The following is a 19,554-nucleotide window of genomic DNA, read 5'->3' on the forward strand; positions in this document are numbered from 1 at the left end:
ATGCATAAACACTCACATATATAAAGACACACACACAAAGAGACAAACTGGACTGGCTTGCCAACAATACTATAGAATACAACTCAGCATGACTGGAGGGAAAGCGAGAGTTAATTAAAGTGACAGTGAAAGAAGGGGACACTAGAGGCAGAGTGAGAGAAAACTGTGTGAGCAGAACACTTCACCCCCAGAACCATTTGTATATCAATTACTCCCCCCGTGTTACCTTGCACGAGTTGTGTAAACGGATGTATTGATACAGTTTTTCTGTTTTTAAACGCGGCCCCATTTACATCACATCATCAAGACTTTTCTTCGTTTTTGGATTCTTCGTTCGTCGTGGAGGCAATTCAAGGTAACACAGACTAATTATTATACAAATGGTGAAGTGAAGAAGGATAAGAGAAGAGAGCTATAAAAGGGGAAAGGAGAGCAGACTGGAGTCACTGGTTCACACTGATCAATATTCACAGCTCCAGGACGTGATTGTTAGCATCATAAAGACCTAAAGACATCTTTAACTGAGGAGATAAAGACATCTCTCTTTCTGTTTCTCTCGCTCTTTTTTTTCCCGATAAGATGCAGTGTGCATACCAAAGAGCTGCAGGGAGAGCGAACCCACAGAGACTGTTGGCTAGACAGACAGAAAGACAGACAGAAAGACAAACAGGGGCGAGCTGACCGCACAAAGAGAAAGACGATTTCAGTATCGTGAAAATGGTGCTGAAATGTATAACGGGTTAGGGTTATGGCTGACAAGACAATTAAAAATCTAGAAAGAAAACTATTTGGTTGAACTGATGTTTGTATGTAGTCTTCACACCTTCCGCCGCAGACTGAAAACCCAGCCCGTTTGACAGCACCTTGGCAAAATAAAAATACAATTAAAATCTTATTTCTGTATGTAGCACGTACATTGTTTTGGCTTCTTTGAAGCTATTGTACTGCACTTACAATGATTGCACCTATTTGAAGCTCATGTACTTGATGTACATGGTTGTTTGTATTTATTGTAACTGTATATATGTCATTCAAAGAGGTCACGAACCACAAAGGTTGGGAGCCACTTGATAAGTTGATAAAGACAAAATCATTATTTTAAGTATTTTGTCATTTGCTGGCTTCAATGTGAGGAGGTGCTGCTCCTCCCTGCTTTAGATCTCTGTACACATCTGTCGGTTGGACAAAACAAGGAATTTGGCGATGTGACCTTGGGCTCTACCCGACTTTTATTGTTCGTAGAGCCTATGAGCCTCTTCAGAGGACCATTTTCTTTCTTTTACTAATTTTGACATAGTATTAATCAATCAGTTTTGTTTCATTGTTAAATAAATATGTTTTGGTTTTAGACTGCTGGTGGAACAGAACAAACAACTTGAAGAAGTCCCATTGAGCTCTGCTAAGTTGTGGTGGGCATTTTTAACTGTGTTCTCACATTTAGACGAAACAACTGCGAGATTGATTTAGAGATAATCAACAATGAAGATTAGTTGCAGCCATACGTGAAAATTAAAAGCTGTGTGTCTGTCTGTGGGGACAGTCGCCAGTCGTGTGAGCAAAAGTGATTCGATTGATTAAGCAAAAATCCTCTCAATCAAAGACTTCTGGATACATTAAATGAAAACCACATAACACACTTTTATCCCCTGCATCAAGACATATTGGTACTTTCCACCACTATAAGATACCGTAGTAAGAGGGGGTGTACACAGCCAGTGCAGAGGAGGAAATGGGTGGAAGAGACCAACTGAATTATATAATTTCACCTGAATAAAATGGAAATGAATGAATCATGAATAGTTTTTTTTGGGTCTTACAGATCTGACTGAGGAGAATAGTAGCCTGCATGTTGAAGGTCCAACATAAGGCTGCTGGAGGGACATGCACGTTTGACCATCTGCTACAAAGCGGCAGGAGGGGAGCCCTGAATCTTTTCTCTCTCTCTCTCTCTCTCTCTCTCTCTCTCTCTCTCTCTCTCTCTCTCTCTCTCCTCTCTCTCCCTCTCTGGCTGCACCTTGCATAATATTACTGAGGTTTTCCAGACAGACAGCCTGCAGTGGTGGAGTCTATTGGGATTCACACAGCAGGTGGAGGTGTGATGATGGATAGGGGATTGCAAGGATCAATAAATGCAGCCTCTCATAAATGTGCACATAAAATAGCTGCAGCTGGTGTTTTATTTTATCATTTTGCACGCATGCCTTTCTCTGTCTGTCTGTCTGTCTGTCTGTCTGTCTGTCTTTCCCTTTGAATGTTTAGAGGGAATGTGTTTGCATGAATGGATATCAGATATGGAGACCAAATGCGCTGTGCATGAAGGGATGCATGCAGGAGGGGCAGACTGGAAGCACGGGGCTCTTTGTCCAACACACTGCTCCTACCTTGGATGGTTCATAACACCAACTAATTACATTTATCCATTTGTGGCGGGCGCTATTGACGAAATGCAGCTACATAGCCTACTGCTGCTGAGTGTCTCATTAGTGGGGAGAACCTCGGCAGCCTTCTCACGACCCAGAAACCTTCTCTAACTGTCCGATGGTTATATCCAGCCCAGCCCTCCAGCACACGAATCATGAGCAAGAAATTGAACGACTTCAGGCTACAACTGTGATATAATTAAAGTGAAAGCACATACACATCTCGTGTAATGGAAGTCAATCAACGTGGAGTCTGTGATCAACACGTTATTGATAATCGGTGAGGACAGCATCAAGACCGTATCAAGCCCAATTCATCAACATTTTCATTTTAATATGCACGGTTTAGAATTACCAGCCTAAATGACTGTGTCCCAAAATTATGTCTTGTGAGTTTATAGGCGTGGAGTGACCATTCCGCTTCGAGCTGATAGTTCTGATTTTTAAGAATATAATTTACGTATTAATGAACACTTAATATCATCATACCCTCTTGAATACACGTGATGATGATGATTTGAACATGCACGGGGGAGTTGAAAGCACCAGCAGCAGGCTGCCTGTGGAGCTCCGGAGCCCCTTACCTTCACCGGGCAGCAGCGGTCCTAGAATCCGAGCACAGAGCGAGGGAGGCCGGGGATGCTGCCGCCGCTGCTCCCTCTCCTCTTCGAGGGATGGATGGATGAAAGGGTTGGATGTTTCTCAGCTCCGCAGATCGGGTTTCTGTTACCACGCTTGTTCCTCCAAAACCGAGCCGACACACAGCCGGGGGGTGAGGCTGTAGGGAGAACAGCAAGGCAACGTAATCCTGAATGGTAATGGCTGTCCGATTCCTCCTCCGCTCCCCCTCCGTCTCTCTCTCTCCCTTCTCCTCCCAACAACCCCCACCAGCCCTCCTCTCTCTCTCTCTCTCTCTCTCTCTCTCCCCCCCCCCTCTCTCTTCAATAGGCTATTTTCACGGCTCTGACACTTAACCCATGTCTATTGAGTGTGTTAAATGTCGCGGAAATCGAAATTTCGCTTATACTCTGCGTCATGCGTGGCTCAGCACCGTCAACACGACACACACACACTTTATCTCAGTTTGGGGCAGGAAGGATAAAAAAGGGCGTTCACGTTGGCATATTTGCAGCTCCTACTCATTCACATTTATTTCAGGAATACACAGAAGCAGCAGCACTGGATCCGATCTGTGCTTTTACATCACATGAGATCGTATTAATCTGGGTTATTATAATCCCTCCACACACACACCACCCCCTGCTCCCTCTCCAAACAGCTGGAGGAAGAGGGAGTAGCTAAAAAGGCAGATTGATTACAGCTGGAGAGATGGACAGTTGTAACAATTACACAGCAAACATCGTTGAAAGGCTGCACTTAGATTAAACTGGGGCCTGTGCAAAGGCAAGACAGGAGCTGGTGGAGACCAAACACAGAGCTACAAGAGAGTGAATATTGGATTCATCAGGGGGCCAGAAACATGACTCCAAACAAATGTTGCTCTGTTTTAGTTATTACACAAGAGATTAAAGGGTTAAAGGGATAGTTTGGATATTTTTGAAGTGGGGATCAAAGTCACACAATAACACAAAGACACGTGGGTCATTCCAGAATTGGAGGACATTTCATGTCCCACATATAAAAAATCTAATAATCCATGCCCAAAAAGCTAAACCATGCATTTATATACTTGCCTAGAGACAAAATGTATATTTTTTCAAAATATTATTTAGATATAAAACCTTTTTAGCTTGGCAGAGGAAGTGAAAAAGCTGTTAGTCACATGACACAGAGGAAATGCAAGTCATGTGCTACTACCATGGGTAGACCAAAGGTAAGTCCTCCCTTTTATTTTTAATATATTTCCAATCTTTTCACTCTTGATGGAGTGTGGCACTCACACAAACGTAACCCTGTTACTCACATTATGGACTAAAACAAATTAATTTCAAACATATCTTTCTTTAGTTAGATATCTAAGTGTGTCTATTCCTTGACAGTAGCATTACATTGTGCAGCTGGCATTAATTCCTGAGGTAAAAGCTAAAATTAGCATTGATTTAGCATAATATATTGTTTTAAATGTATTACTGTATTTTCCATCTATCCATCGTCTACCGCTTATCCTGGGTAGGGTCACGGGGATAGCAGCTACAGTAGGTACAGTAGGAAACCCCAAACCCCTTCTCCGGGCCACATCCGCCAGCTACGACTGGGGGATCCCGAGGCGTTCCCAGGCCAGTGAGGAGATATAATCTCTCCACTGAGTCCTGGGTCTTGCCCGGGGTCTCCTCCCAGCTGGACGTACCTGGAACATCTCCCTAGGGAGGTGCCCAGGTGGCATCCTTACTAGATGACCGAACCACCTCAACTGGCTCCTTTCAACGCAAAGGAGCAGCGGCTCTACTCCGAGTCTCTCCCGGATTGCTGAGCTTCTCACCTTATCTCTAAGGGAGATGCCAGCCACCCGTCTGAGAAAACCCATTTTGGTCGCTTGTACCCGCAATCTCGTTCTTTCGGTCATGACCCTTCATGACCATAGGTGAGGGTAGGAACGAAAATCGACCGGTAGATCGAGAGCTTTGCCTTCTGGCTCAGCTCTCTTTTCGTCACAATGGTGCAGTAAAGCGGATACAATACCGCCCCCGCTGCTCCGATTCTCCGGCCGAAGTCTTGCTCCATTGTCCCTCACTCGCGAACAAGACCCCGAGGTACTTGAACTCCTTCACTTGGAGTAATGGCTCATTCCCTACCCAGAGTAGGCAATCCACTGGTTTCCTGCTGAGAGCCATGGCCTCAGATTTCGAGGTGCTGATCCTCATCCCAATCGCTTCACACTCAGCTGCGTACCGATCCAGTGACTGCTGATGGTCACAGACCGATGATGCCATCAGGACCACACCATCTGCAAAGAGCAGCGATGAGATCCTCACGCCACCGAACTGCAACCCCTCTCCTCCACGACTACGCGTCGATATCCTGGCCATGAATATCACAAACAGGATTGGTGATAAAGTGCAGCCCTGGCGGAGGCCAACATCCACCGGGGGCCAACATCCACCGGGAACGAGTTCGACTTACTGCCGAGTATCCGGACACAACTCTTGCTTTGGGCGTACAGGGATTGGATGGCCCTCAGAAGTGACCCGCCACCCCATATTCCCGCATCACCTCCCACAGTATCAACCGTGGGACCCGGTCATACGCCTTCTCCAGATCCACAAAACACATGTTGGGCGTACTCCCAAGCCCCCTTCAGTTCCACGACCAGGACGGAATCCTCATTGTTCCTCTTCAATCAGAGGTTCGACTATTGGCCGAACCCTCCTTTCCAGCACCTTGGAGTAGACCTTACCAGGGAGGCTGAGAAGTGTGATACCCCTGTAGTTGGCACACACTCTCTGGTCCCCCTTTTTGAATAGGGGAACCACCACCCCCGGTTTGCCACCTCCCAGACTTCCGCGCAATGTTGACAAGGCGTGTCCACCAAGACAGCCCCTCCACACCCAAAGCCTTCAGCATTTCTGGACGCATCTCATCAACCCCTGGGGCCTTTCCACTTTGGAGTTGTTTGATTACCTCAGTGACTTCCATGCTTTATATTTGTCCAGTGTATATTTGATTATATCCAGTTTGTTGTTGTATATAAAACAATTATCAAACAACATTTCTGTGGTCCTGAGTATTTATTTGTCACATTTATGACATGATCTACAACCAAAAGTAATGTCACCATTCAACCCTGTTACTTTACGCAACCCTGTTACTCTAATTTCAACCCTGTTACTATATCATTTTCTGTTAAAATAACCTTAAATAATTTTCTCAGCTCACAAAAGTTTAAACTAATGTCCTTTGAATAGCTTGATTAATTATATGCATAATGTATTTGAGCAAATATTTCAAATTAAATACTGAAATTGGTAAAAAGAAACATGTGACAATTGAAAAGTTAGGGTTAGGGTTTAAAAACTTAAACTTAAACTTAAATTAACTTTAAACCAGTTTTATCCAAAACTACATGAGCATTTAATATAAATGTGACTTTCTTTACTTAATAGTAAAGAGTTTTATTGAAGAAATTTTTAAAAATACCTTTTTCTGCTTAATGAATATGTGTCACAGGGTTGCACAAAACATGGCACACAACAAATAAAACGTCCAATAAAAAGTGTACATTTGATGCCTTTGCTGGCCAAATAACTTTTTTTGATTGTTTATTATCTGTTTTTCCTAAATACATAACAAAAAATAATAAAATAAATGGTTCATTTTTCAAAAGTGTTGATGTCTAAATTGTCCTCCAATTCTGGAATGACCCACAAACCGTATGAAGCGACTCCTGTGTTCTTAGAGGTAAAATGACTGTTTTTGTCAATAGAGTCTGGTGGTTTTGAAGAGAGCATAGATAAAGGCTTCAGTTCCCCAACGGAAGGATAGACTGTATAGCTGTCTGACGGGCAAGGTAAAGCCGTGAAAATATACATATAATGATTTTTTTAGATTGGCCTTTTTACTTGCTAATTGTTTTGCTGCTGCCCCCGTCAAAGCAGTACATTGCTTTGCTTCCGTGCTGGTACTCCTGTCTGTTTCTGCAAACTGCCATCTATTGTACTACTATATGTAATATACACTGACTATGGATAAGTACCTCATACAACCCCACTTCAAACAATCCAAACTATCCCTTTAATGAAATATGGTTTCGTATTAGCTGATGTGTCTGGCACTCAGATTGATAAGGGACGGGGATTACTGAGTGTGTGATGACTGTCATCCTTCCTCCATTGCAGCCGATCACAGATCTTTGCTGCTGTCGCCTTAAAGGTCCAGTGTGTAAAATATGGCAGCATTAAAACTTAAAACATTAAAACAATGAACTAACATTATCAACAGTGAAGAGGTAACAGTGTTGACGTTAAAGACGTCTCTGTGTTGTGTTGCAGAGATATCTACTGAAGTTAGCATGCTAACAGCTAGCTGCGCTGCATCCAGTCTGTAATACCACGTGTTCCTCTAGAGGTGATAGTGAGTCAGCTGTAAATATTATATATATATTCATAGTTTGTTTATTGGATTCAAAGTGGCAGAAACGAGAAAACCACCTCACTTCGTCCTCACAGCTTTTGTCGAGCATAAAGCTGTCGGCAGTTCACTTCAGTAACAGTTAGCTGTTAGCAGTTAGCAGTTAACAGTTGACAGTTAGCAGTTAGCAGTTAGCAGTTAGCTGGAGTTCAGTCCACAGCACCGGGGAACTGCAGACTCCCTGTTGCTGCCGTTACACAGGTCCAGCAGCTGTGACTGCCTGCTTGTCTGACTGAACCTCTGCTGTTGTTTTCTAGTTTCTGCCACTGAACCTTTAATCAAACAGCAGCTAATGTACTGAATGGCCACATAAACACAGGGTAAAGTTCACTACTCTCGCTGCTCATCCTTTCCTTATCAGTTAATTATTGAACAAAGCTGGATTGATTATGCTTCAGTATTAACAGGGTTGTATTACATATAAAACTGAAGCTCCTGACAATTGAAACCTTGTGATAATGTGAGTCATGGAATTATTCATGGTTATCTGTAATTTCTGCAATAAATAAATAAATAAAGCCAATTTGGATTTCAAGAGAACAATGAGGCCGATTGCCTTCAGACAAAGCTTTACTGTGTGAGTCCTTCTTTATCGTTTTTAGTATGCAGAGTTTAATCAGTTTAAGTTCTACATTATACAGTTTAGTGTGTGGGGATACCTCCAAACTGCCCAAAGCTACTTCAACACCAGTTTCTGACACTTAAACACTTTCATGTTTACAGTCCGGGCATCCAGCTTATATTTCTACCCATGTGATCTGAAGTGAGAACGCAGTTTTAGTACTTGTTCTTAAACTTGTATTTAACGGTGGTCAAGAGATTAATTTGTGATAGCAAAACATTTCCTTCTGTTGTATACATGCTGACCCTGTTTTTTATTTTTGCCATACTGAATAGTTTTCAGCCTTCAAGTCCTATACAATAATTGTTACTGAAATAAAACATCCTATCATTTTTTAGCTTTTAGGATTTTAGAACTATGGAGATTCAAGATACATTTTCCCCAAATACATGTAATCTGAAATAAATAAGACTAACTACCCAGCAAACTCTTTTTTAAGTATTTAAAAAAAATCACAAGATTTCACATTTTATGTATTTAATAATATTATAATAATTCGTTTTTAATCTAAGAAAACATGAAACAGCCTTAAATGTGTCATATATGTGAGATTATAGATGACAATGACTAATACATTTGAGTGGAGAACAAGTATTCAGAGTTCTTTTCTTGCAAATGTATGACTTTGTTATCTCAGAGATTATTCAAGTTTTCTTTTCTCACTGTCATTTAAAAAATGTTTTACCTTCAATGGCCCTTATACATCGTTTTAAGCCTTTAGTCTTATCCAATAATTGTTACTGAAATAGAACAACCTATTATGTTTTAGGATTTTAGATATATGGCGATTTTAAACTAAATTTCTCCCAGCAGTCCTCACCAAACCAAAACAGTTTAATATATTTATGTATATGTATTTTCTTTTAAATCACTAAATGTCACATTTTTACTTTGTATTTTCTTTAAATCTTATATCACATGGCATGTTTGTTATGTAACTCTGGTGGACAATACTCATTTCATTTCAAATGTATTAAATTGTTAGTTGAAAACAATATGAGAATCAGCATTAAATGTGTCATATACGTGTAATTGTAGAATACTTAATGTCATTAAACCCTCTGAATCTCCATAAATGAACAGAGGACATAACCTCTCTGTACTCTCACAGGCTGAACTCTGCACATACAAATGAACCTGTGGACTTCTAACAAACTTAAATGCAGCCATGAAGCTGCTTAGAGCTCTGAGTTTAAATGTCCACACCTTAAAAAAACAAGAGCAGAAATGTTTGCATCAAAAAACGAAAGAAAATTAAACGTTGTCAGTTCTTCATGCACCTTCGTGAATGTGCCCTCCTGTCTTACCCGTGCTCTTAGCTCCACCGTGTGGCGCTTCACAGAGCCTCCTGGTCCCATCAGTTAGAGGTAACAGCTGCTAATCCATTTAATGATGAACCAAAATGATGTTAGTGGGGTTAAGAACATGGACTGTAGGTAAACTTCTATTCACAGCAGAGGGAACGGCTGAACACGAGACGTGATGCACACAGCTGGAGGAATGACGTCATATCATTAACCAGCTGTGGTGAGGATGTTCAGTAACAACGGAAGGTTTGCTGCGTCATCACCCTCATGACGTCTGCTTTCCATTATTCGCTGACTTTTATTTATTTTATAACGCAAGTATGGCGCATTTGGGGAATCTTGAATTTAACGCGTCACTAGTCGGGCTAATAATTAACAGCTGACGCAAACAGTCGACATTAGGCTTTGAGTCTAAACACATAAAACACTTTGGATCGAACAAATGTTTCAGATTTTACTTAATGTATTATATACATCTAACTCAGTGTGCAATACCTGTTTATTATCTATTATCTTGTTTTTATCTTGATCTCTGCTGCAGTTGGTCAGTGTAAGTTACCAAACGTAACTGTGTTGTATGCCTACCATGACAAAGTGTCTTAAACATCTTTATAATGCAAAAATGATTCAAATAAAAGTATCACACTACTGTTTTATGGGAACATGTTCACACCATGAAGTATTGTTTGCTATACAAGTTATACAAAGTTTATATTTCTTTGATGTTATATAGTTTGGTGGGGTGAGAAGAATTTAGATTACGTGATATTACTCGAGTAAAAGTAGCAGTGCCATGCTGCAAAATACTATTATATGTTCTATATTGAACATTTGAGTAAAAGTATGTGTATAGGTATTATCAACAAAATGTACTTTAAGTATCAAAGCAAAAATAGTCAATGCAGAAAAATGCCCCCTGTGACTGTTACATATTTTATTATCAGATTATAATTGCTAGTGCATTAATATGTTTAATGTAGCTGCTGGAGATGAAACAATGCATTATGTTTTACAAGCTCATGTTCTTTAAAATATAACATCTGAATTTGTGAAGTAGCTAATAAGTATTGTTCGCAAATAAATGTAGTGGAGTAAAAAGTAGAATATTTCTCTCTGAAATGTAGTGGAGTGGAAGTATAAAACGTAAATACTCAAATAAAATACAAGTACCTCAAATATCAATTGAGTACAGTACTCGAGTAAAAAAAACTAAGTTACTTACCACCACTGTTTTTTGGTTATAGTATGTTCTTTTTGTCTAAGCCTCATTTCTAGTTATAATGAGGGAATCATTTTATTACTTTTTACTTTACTTTTGTATTTTATACTTCCTCTTCACACATCTCAGTGCGCAGTAAACAATAAAAAAAACATGACTGGGAAGAAGATATTTGATGTTAACATTTATTTGCAAACTTTTACAGGTGAACAGGAAATATTGATATCTGATTTACTATAAACAAGAACAGAACTGCGGACAGTTGCGGTTTCTCTTATGGTGACTCATTGGCCTTGCCGGAGTGGCAGGGGGGCGGTGTGTAGGTCCCCTCCTTCACCATCTTATCACGCTGCTGACGGATCGCATACAGCCTCTGGTGCTGCAGGGAGGAAGAGAAGAAGAGGTGTTGAGGCAGAAGATCAGGATGAGAGAATAGGAAAATAATGTCATTCAAAATGGGGCAGCTCACCCCAAAATCAAAAATACATATATCCCCTATAACATGTTGTTGTATTTATCAATCTAAATATTTTTTTATGTGAAATGTAGAGTGTTGGAGATATTGGCCGTAGAGATGTCTGCCTTCTCTCCAGTATAATAAAACCAGATGCTCTCAGCTTGTGCCGCTCAAAGTGCGAGAAAATCCATTTGAACAACTCAACATCAATGTGTCTTTACAGAAATCATGACCCGGTTACTCAAGATGATCCACAGAGCTTGTTGTGAACAGTTTCATGCAGGAACTATTTTCTTTCTACCGAACCACACCCTCCAACTAGCACCAGTCTCTCGCCCATGAGTGGATTCACGCTTCCTTCTGCGCAGTGATACGGTAGAAAGAAAATACTCTGCAACTCACACCAAAACAATCTTAATCAATAAATAGCACTACAGGTAAGAAGACAAATGTTTTTTTGATTTTGGGGTGAACTGTCCCTTTAAAGTCAATGTTCCACATCCTTCCACCATTTTGTTTCTTTTTTGCCTAAAGAAAACGGTCAAAGACAAAAGTAATTTAACATCGTCTTCTACTCCTTTCATTAGTTCTGTAAACATGCAGATTTCCTTCCAAATCAAATGTGATTGCTCATACTAAAACAATCCAGCAGAGATGTAGGCAGACTCTTGTGTTTTGCAACTCTGGTGTAAAAAGGATACATATAGCTAGTTAAATACTAACATCTCAAGCTCTCTGAAGTTGTCTTAGCTGACGTTCATCTTAAATCAGCACTTCCTCTGCATCATGTTCTGAATGAGACGTAGGGGAGGAAGTTCCTGCTGCTGCAGCACATCAACAGTGCGCTCACAGTGCATCTGTCTCTCTTCTGCTGACACACTCAGCAGTCAAGACGGACCTCAGTTCAACTCTGACACTTTTAAAGCATTAGACGTCTGTGCTATTTTTCGTGCTGCACACATTTATGTTCCTCTTTTCTACCTTTATAAACTGGTTTTTTTTAATAGTCCCAATCCATCACACCAAAGTCTAGGCAATAAACAGGCAGTTTAATGTTGCAGAAATGATAGATATTAAGGCCATATAAGGGTTCAATTACATTTAATACTTTCTTTTTGAGGTTATGAGAAACTTACAAGCAATTTCACTTAATGTGCTGGAAGATGAATTTGAAGGAATATCATTTAGCAAACAGACTATGCTGTAAGCAGCCTGGACACTTTCTCTGCCAACAAACTCTGGAGTGATGCCTTACAACCTATGACACAGGGTTTTCTCATGTGTTATGTATAACCTAAACCACAGTGGATGGAATCATGATTTTTGACAATGATCAACAGACAGTCACAGTTTTCACTTAGACTTCGAGATGTTCTATCCATGGATAAGTGACAGTATGATTCAATGTCATTTTCAGCTGAATAAAACAAAATGTAAAAAATATGAATAGGAATGTTTTCATTTTGTTCTGACATTATGTTCATAACTTAGCAGGTCAATAAGTGATAGACAGATCCACACAAAACATCACATTAGTGCTGATAAGAACAGTTGTGCCAGCTGCGATCACAGCTGGAACTTTCATTGCCTGCTGGTTAATTGATTCTTGTTTACACTCTAGTTGCAAGTTATAGTGAGTGAGCTCAGTTCCAACATGCACAAAGGACACAATACCTAATATAACAAAAAAGACAGACAAGTTGTCCCGGTGTGGACCTTTTTCAGTTTCAGAGGGAGACATACACATTTTTTTGATGTACTAGAAAAAAGTAAATGAACATTTGAGGATTGTTTTTGATGCCAGTTAGATTTGGTTAGAATATTAAAACATCCATCTTTGCTCACTACATCTGAGCCTTTCTTCCCCTCAGGTGTGCAGAAACTACTGTTTAGGAACTTCTTTTTAAAATACAAAAATGTGAAATTATCGGTTATCTCATCGGTATCAGCCACGAGGAGCTGTAGTATTCCACAAAAACAAGAGATGTATATACGTATATTGTGCATCCCTTCCCAGCAGTCCCCACTCAAATAAAAAAATACGTCATACTTCAAAAGCTGCTCTCTGCACACATAAGACTGAGTATTCAGACACTTACTGTCTTCTCCTTGTGCAAACACTCGTAGAAGTCCTCAAACTCCAGCTGGCACTCTTTCTTGGCACGGGTCTGCCCGATGCTGTGGGAACATTCAATCCACTCCTTCTCAAAGGCGTGGCAGCGCGCCGCCCTCTTGTAGGGCTGCGGCCCGCTCTGATACAGCAGCCATTTGTCCATGTTGATGCCAAGCCGCGTCTGCAGGTCCAAAAACGGCATGATTGCTAATGAAGGAGAAGACAGAGCGTTAAGAATGATGAGAGTAACAAACAGAATGTAGTGGAGAAGACAGTGGGGACACACAGATTAAAGGACGGCACTAGAGCTGTTTAACGGTTGGAACAGCAGAGATAAATACTGTTTTGACCACAAACATTATTACACATGTCTAGTGAGTACCTCACAGAAGTCTCTCATGTAGATTAGATCAGAGTAAATCACCAGCCTGCCTTGGAATTTAAGACTTGTTTTGTACATTGTCTGTACATCTCTGCTGAACCAAATGATACTACAGCTGTTAACTCCACCATCACCTGTCTGTCAGCAATAAATAAATGGATGAGCAATAATTTCTTAAAATTAAATGAGAACAAAACTGAAATCCTGCTCGTAGGTCCTGTAACAAAAGAGAGATGATGCTGAATAACATGGGGAAACTTACTCCTTGGATTAAACCTGAAGTTACAAGTCTTGGTGTTATTATAGACTCAGATCTAAGCTTTAAATCCCACATAAACAAGGTGACAAAACATCCTTCTTCCACCTTAGAAATATAGCTAGAATCAGACAATTTATAAATCAAAAGGATGCTTAAAAACTAATCCATGCTTTTATCTCAAGCCGACTCGATTACTGTAATGCACTCTTTACCGGCCTCCCAAACAAAACAACGGAGAGACTTCAGCTCATCCAAAACCCTGCAGCGAGGCTGCTGACTAGAACCAAGAGGAGAGACCACATCAGTCCAGTGTTAGCCGCTCTACACTGGCTTCCACTAACTTTTAGAATTGACTTTAAGGTCCTCCTTCTTGTATACAAAGCCCTAAACGGAACCACACCAAGTTACACTGCCAACTCTCTAATCAACTATGTGCCTCCAAGAACATTACGATCATCCACTACTGGTTTATTAAATGTTCCCAGAAACATCCAAAAGAAAATTGGGGATGCAGCCTTTAGCAATTATGCACCAAAGCTATGGAACACTTTACCTGCAGACATTAGGGAGGCGAGCTCGCTCAATATCTTCAAAGGTAAACTGAAGACATATCTTTTTACTTTAGCCTTTTAATAGTGATATTTTATACAATCTTTAATGCTGCTACTCTATGCCACTTTAAAACACATTTCAATGTTTTCATTCGGTAATGTTCATTGCTGATATTTCCAATGCTATTTTAATTCTGCTATTCAACATTGAATGTGTAAAGGTAAGAGTGTGTATTTTTGAAAAACCTGAGATCAAATAGACTGTGTAACCACGGGGAAAAGAGGAAGTTTCTCTGATAAATGGGTTTGCATGTTCTTTACACAATTAGTGGAAAAGTGAAAGATTAAAGAATATATTAGAGAGGACTGGCTTTGACCGATTGATTTCATAAAAGTTAACAAATCTAGGATTTGTTTATGAAACAGGCTTTAAACCTAGATTTTGCCAAAAGAATCTGGACTCGCAGGGACGTCTGTGTATTAACCATTGAAAGGTCAATAAAGAGGTTGAAAAAAGTCAATAAAGAAGTTGACGAAGACTACCAAGAATGGGTAGCAAAGGGAGTAAAGCAGTTGAAAGGCCTACAGGGGCCCACTGTTGATCTCATGCTTTCAAAATATGGCTCTGATAGTTAAAACATTTATAAGAATGGTGTGATGAATGTGGTTTTAAGTAAATGCTATTTCACACTCATTTACATCAACACTGTGATTATTGTAGTGTAAATGCTCTTATTCTGTCTAACTTTGTACTCATTTTTATGTTTTTGCTTTGAAGCACCTTGGGCTGCAATTACTGTATGAAAGGTGCTATACAAATAACATTTATTATTTTTATTATTGTTGTCTAAAATGTTTTGCTTAATTTCAAAACAAAATGCCATTTCACAACATGTCAACAATTGTAAGACATCTGCTTTTAAAACAGCTTTTGTTTGTAAGAGAAGACATAATTATTTTTGAACAGTTGCATCTTTCTGCAGATGACACACAATGATGTTTTTTAAAGTATAACTACACACACTAACACAAACAAGGAGTTATACCTAACAGAGCAGCATGCCAAATAGACCAAAACCTAACTTGTTGCAAGTAACATATCTAAATAATAAAGACGCCGATGACTGATTCAAAGTTTGGGGAATAATACATAATATGTCACACGTTCGCCTGCTAATGTACACATGCCAACATATTACAAGTATTGCTTAGTTATTTGGCTCTACATGTTTGTTATAGATTAGGCAGACATACAATCCTTTATTTACGGCGCTATGTTGACCTATGTTTTTTCCTTCTCCAATCAGTGAAATGACTTAGATACAAAATAAAGTGAGAGCGTTTTATTTAATAACCGTTCTAATATAAAACTCAACAATAAACTATTTTATCCTTTATCACTGATGCCTAACTTTACGATTAACGTTAGCCAGCTAGCACTTAGCTAACTAACGTCAAAATAGCTAGCTGTCTAACCTTCTCTGTAAAAAATACCCAATATAAAAGCGTTATATATCTCTCTCGTTAAAGTCAATACACATTGACTGAAACTCTTTCTATAAACCTGTCCTCTGTCAGATGTTAGCTGGTGTGCTAACGAGTCTCCTTCGAGTCTACGAGTCAATGACAGCCTGTTCATGCTAACAGGCCGCTCTCTTTTAACTCTCCATTTACAAACTCCTGCTGTTTTCAAACAATAACTGTTCACTACACTGTGTCAATATAAGTAAGGCTCTGTTGTAATACCACATTTAAACATAACATGTATGTATTTACCGTGTTTGGTAGGATTCACTTTAACCTTCCACCGACTCCACGCGTTTCGCTTTACGGCTGACCAAAACACAACCGTAAAATGAGAGGCTGTGACGTGAAGAGACGCGACTTTGCTGTTAACGGTGCATTACCGCCGCCTACCGGGTTAAAGGAGAGACACTACAGGTAAATAGGGTAACTAATATACTGTATATCACCATGAAACTTCCCCAGTTGATTACTTACTTAAAGGCGATTCTTTCTTTTTTACAAGTTTTCTGAAATGTTCACTCAAATATGCAAATAACAAATGAGGCACTTGTCTTATTACATATGTGCTAATTTGCACACATTGCCAGAACAGAAATCTTAACATTGCATAAAGCCAGGTTAATTATGTTGACATGTTAGAGTCAAAGGTTTTTACAGAGGGAATTCTGGATATCTCTTTGTATTACTCCATAAATCCGAAAATACTGTCAACAGCCATAACAAAACAATTTTTGCCGTTTCTTTTGGAATAAAATGTTATATAAATCAGGCTATGAATGATATATGAACAAACCCCTCTGTAAAAACCTCCAGAATATAGATAGAGAATGAAAGTGCAACAAAGATTTCACACCGTTTATCTTATTTTATTAAATAAAAGAACATGTATTTAAATATTTTGTATGAATATTTTACTGTTATCCTAATATATTAACTGGAATGAAAATCTTAACCTCAGCTGTACTTTGTGGGACTTTAAGGTCGATTGCATGCATTGTTCACAACTGTTTGGCTCAAATATTCACCTCTCTATTGCCTTCCACACCATTCGAAGCTGTAGGCCTATAATGTACAATATGTGAGAGATTTCAGGCAAAATATCTTGTGTACATAATGAAATCCCAGACTTAAGAACCAATTGCTCTATTATCTGTGTGAACGTGAGGACCTTTAGAGCAATTTCAGTTTTAGTGGTTTTCAAATATTGCAACCTCTTATATGTGGAGAGGGGCTCTGTCGGACCCTTGTCAATTCACCACCGGGGTACCTCAGGGCTCCGTCCTGGGTCCCCTCCTCTTTTCTCTGTACACCAACTCAATTGGCTCTATCATTCACTCTCATGGCTTCTCCTACCACATCTACGCAGACGTCTCTCAGTGGATGGCCGCACATCACTTGAAACTCAACCTTGACAAGACCAAGCTCCTTTTCCTTCTGGGAAAGAGCTCTGCCATCCAAAACCTTCAATCCATCAACATCGTCACCTCTGTTGTTTCCCGGACTTGGATTGCAAGGAATCTGGGTGTGACACTGGATGACCAACTGTCCTTCAGTGCCAACATCGCTGCAACAACCCGCTCCTGCATACACACTCTGTAGAACATCAGGAGGATACATCCCCTACTGACTCAGAAGGCGACGCAGGTTCTTGTCCAGACACTTGACATCTCACATCCTTGACTACAGCAACTTCTTCCTCGCTGGACTGCCTGCATGTGCCATCCGACCTCTATAGCTCACCCAGAATGCAATCCAACCATACACCCCAGCGCGTTCACTTCGCTCTGCGTTGACCAATTGGCTCGCTACTGCTTCACTACGAGTGGGACCCAGATTCCCCTCAAATAAAAACCGCCTGTTTGCTACCCTGGCTCCTAAATGGTGGAACGAGCTCCCCATTGATGTCGGGACAGAAGACAGTCTTCACGCCTTCCGTCGCAGACTGGAAAACTCACCTGTTTCGACTGCACCTCGACGAATGAGAAAAAAAACAGAAACAAATCAAAACTGTTCTTTGTATGTTGCACTTATCTTGGTTTGGCTTATTTGTAGCTAATAGTTGAATTCGTATTCTATTGTTTCTGTATGTTGCACTTTTGTTTGGCTTATTTGAAGCTATTGTTCTGCACTAAAAGGATTTCACCTGTTTGAAGATGATGTACAAGATTCTTGCTGTTCGGAGTTGTATCCTCATGATTCTTTGCACTTATTGTCGCTTTGGACAAAAGCGTCAGCTAAATGAACTGTAATGTAAAGAATGTAAATATTGAATTTATTTTATTTAGATATTTTAGACATATTTTGTGCATTTGAGCAGATGTACATTGTTTGGACTTTATTAAAAAAGATGTTTTTTTTACGTGGCATTTTCTTTTGTAAACATGCAAACACTTATGTCTAATTTCAACACAACTCAGAATGATTATTTATTTTCCTCAACTTAATGCACATTTTCATTTGAAATGAACTGCAACTCAAAATGACAGGTATATTTTTTTGACCAATTGTCATACTAATATTGTGTACTTTTTCATATGCTTACGACTTCTGTGGTTGCTTAAAGACTGCAATATTTTATGAATGATATCTATCACTATGCAGTTATTAAAATAGTCTCTGACAGCTCGTACTTGTTTTTCTCTTTCACTGCACGATTGATGACAACTCGATACTTTGGTGCAACATCAGATTGTGTTTATTTATTTTTTCCCCAAAGCTCCACAAGTTGTCTTTCACAGTCCTGCATGTACAACCCCACACAGGGCAGGGCTTTAACAGTGACAGGAAATACACAAACAATATAATAACACTTAAATATTGCTATCTATATACTCTAAAACCTTTTCAAATAAGAACAAGACCACCTGTGTTCTTAATGGGACATTTTTCTGTTACCGCTCATTCAGACTCTTTCAGGAAGTTCAGGTTTCCGTCCGTGGTACATTCGTGTGTTTTCTCACAGGCAGGCAGAAACTAGTGATAAGTGCAGACCAAACAAAGCACTGCCAAGTTATATAAGCAGCTAAATCCATGAAGCTACTCTGAGATGAAAAGGGTTACCCAAGTTGATCCCTTGCAGATTAAAGGAAAACCTTGATAGAAAACCTTTTTAAAACTGAAGCACAGAGGTGATACAAAGCTAAGAAACTATTCAGACTAGTGAGTATAATGTTATCGGCATCAATATTTGAAGTGTTTGGCTCCTAAAGTGACACTAACTTTTAAAAGATGATAAGAGTAACTTATAAAAAATAAGATAATTACAATCCTTGGATGACTGATAAAAAACACCTTTAAAAATACTGTAAGATAAACTTGACAAAGCATTTATTTGTGTTGTTATATGATGTTTTGGAGCCAAACTCTTTACTTACATCCAACATAAAAGGCCTTCTGGTAGGTGATTTATTTTGGTTGTACCACAGACTTTTGTATGCAACTGAAGTCACTCACAGTAAAAGATGATGAATAGCAACAACAAAAAAGAAGATAAATATGATAAATTCAGATAAAGTGCACAAGTGCTCATTCAAAAGACAAAGTGGAACAAATACATTCATCAGGAGTCCACACGTTCTCTCTCACTCACACACACACACACACACACACACA

The 19,554-nt window shown here is 39.6% G+C and overlaps 2 protein-coding genes across 2 annotated transcripts in view; both read right to left on the reverse strand.

Annotated features, from left to right (window-relative positions):
• Window positions 1-3,323, reverse strand: part of LOC115016150 (microtubule-actin cross-linking factor 1-like) — a 97,590-nt gene extending 94,267 nt beyond the window's left edge. Inside the window, exon 1 of the mRNA XM_029443824.1 lies at window positions 3,005-3,323. The gene's annotated coding sequence lies outside the window, so the exon portion shown is untranslated. The remainder of the gene's footprint in view (window positions 1-3,004) is intronic.
• Window positions 3,324-10,820: 7,497 nt separating this feature from the next.
• On the reverse strand, window positions 10,821-16,330 carry ndufs5 (NADH:ubiquinone oxidoreductase subunit S5). The gene is made up of 3 exons (XM_029443825.1): window positions 16,192-16,330; window positions 13,210-13,430; window positions 10,821-11,032 (listed from the first exon to the last, which is right to left on the reverse strand). Exons 2-3 carry the CDS (start codon window positions 13,423-13,425, stop codon window positions 10,928-10,930), a joined length of 321 nt encoding a protein of 106 aa, XP_029299685.1. The 5' UTR covers window positions 13,426-13,430; window positions 16,192-16,330; the 3' UTR covers window positions 10,821-10,927.
• Between the last annotated feature and the right edge of the window lie 3,224 nt (window positions 16,331-19,554).

This window comes from Cottoperca gobio, chromosome 11, assembly GCF_900634415.1.
Source record: "Cottoperca gobio chromosome 11, fCotGob3.1, whole genome shotgun sequence".
Taxonomy (NCBI): domain Eukaryota; kingdom Metazoa; phylum Chordata; class Actinopteri; order Perciformes; family Bovichtidae; genus Cottoperca; species Cottoperca gobio.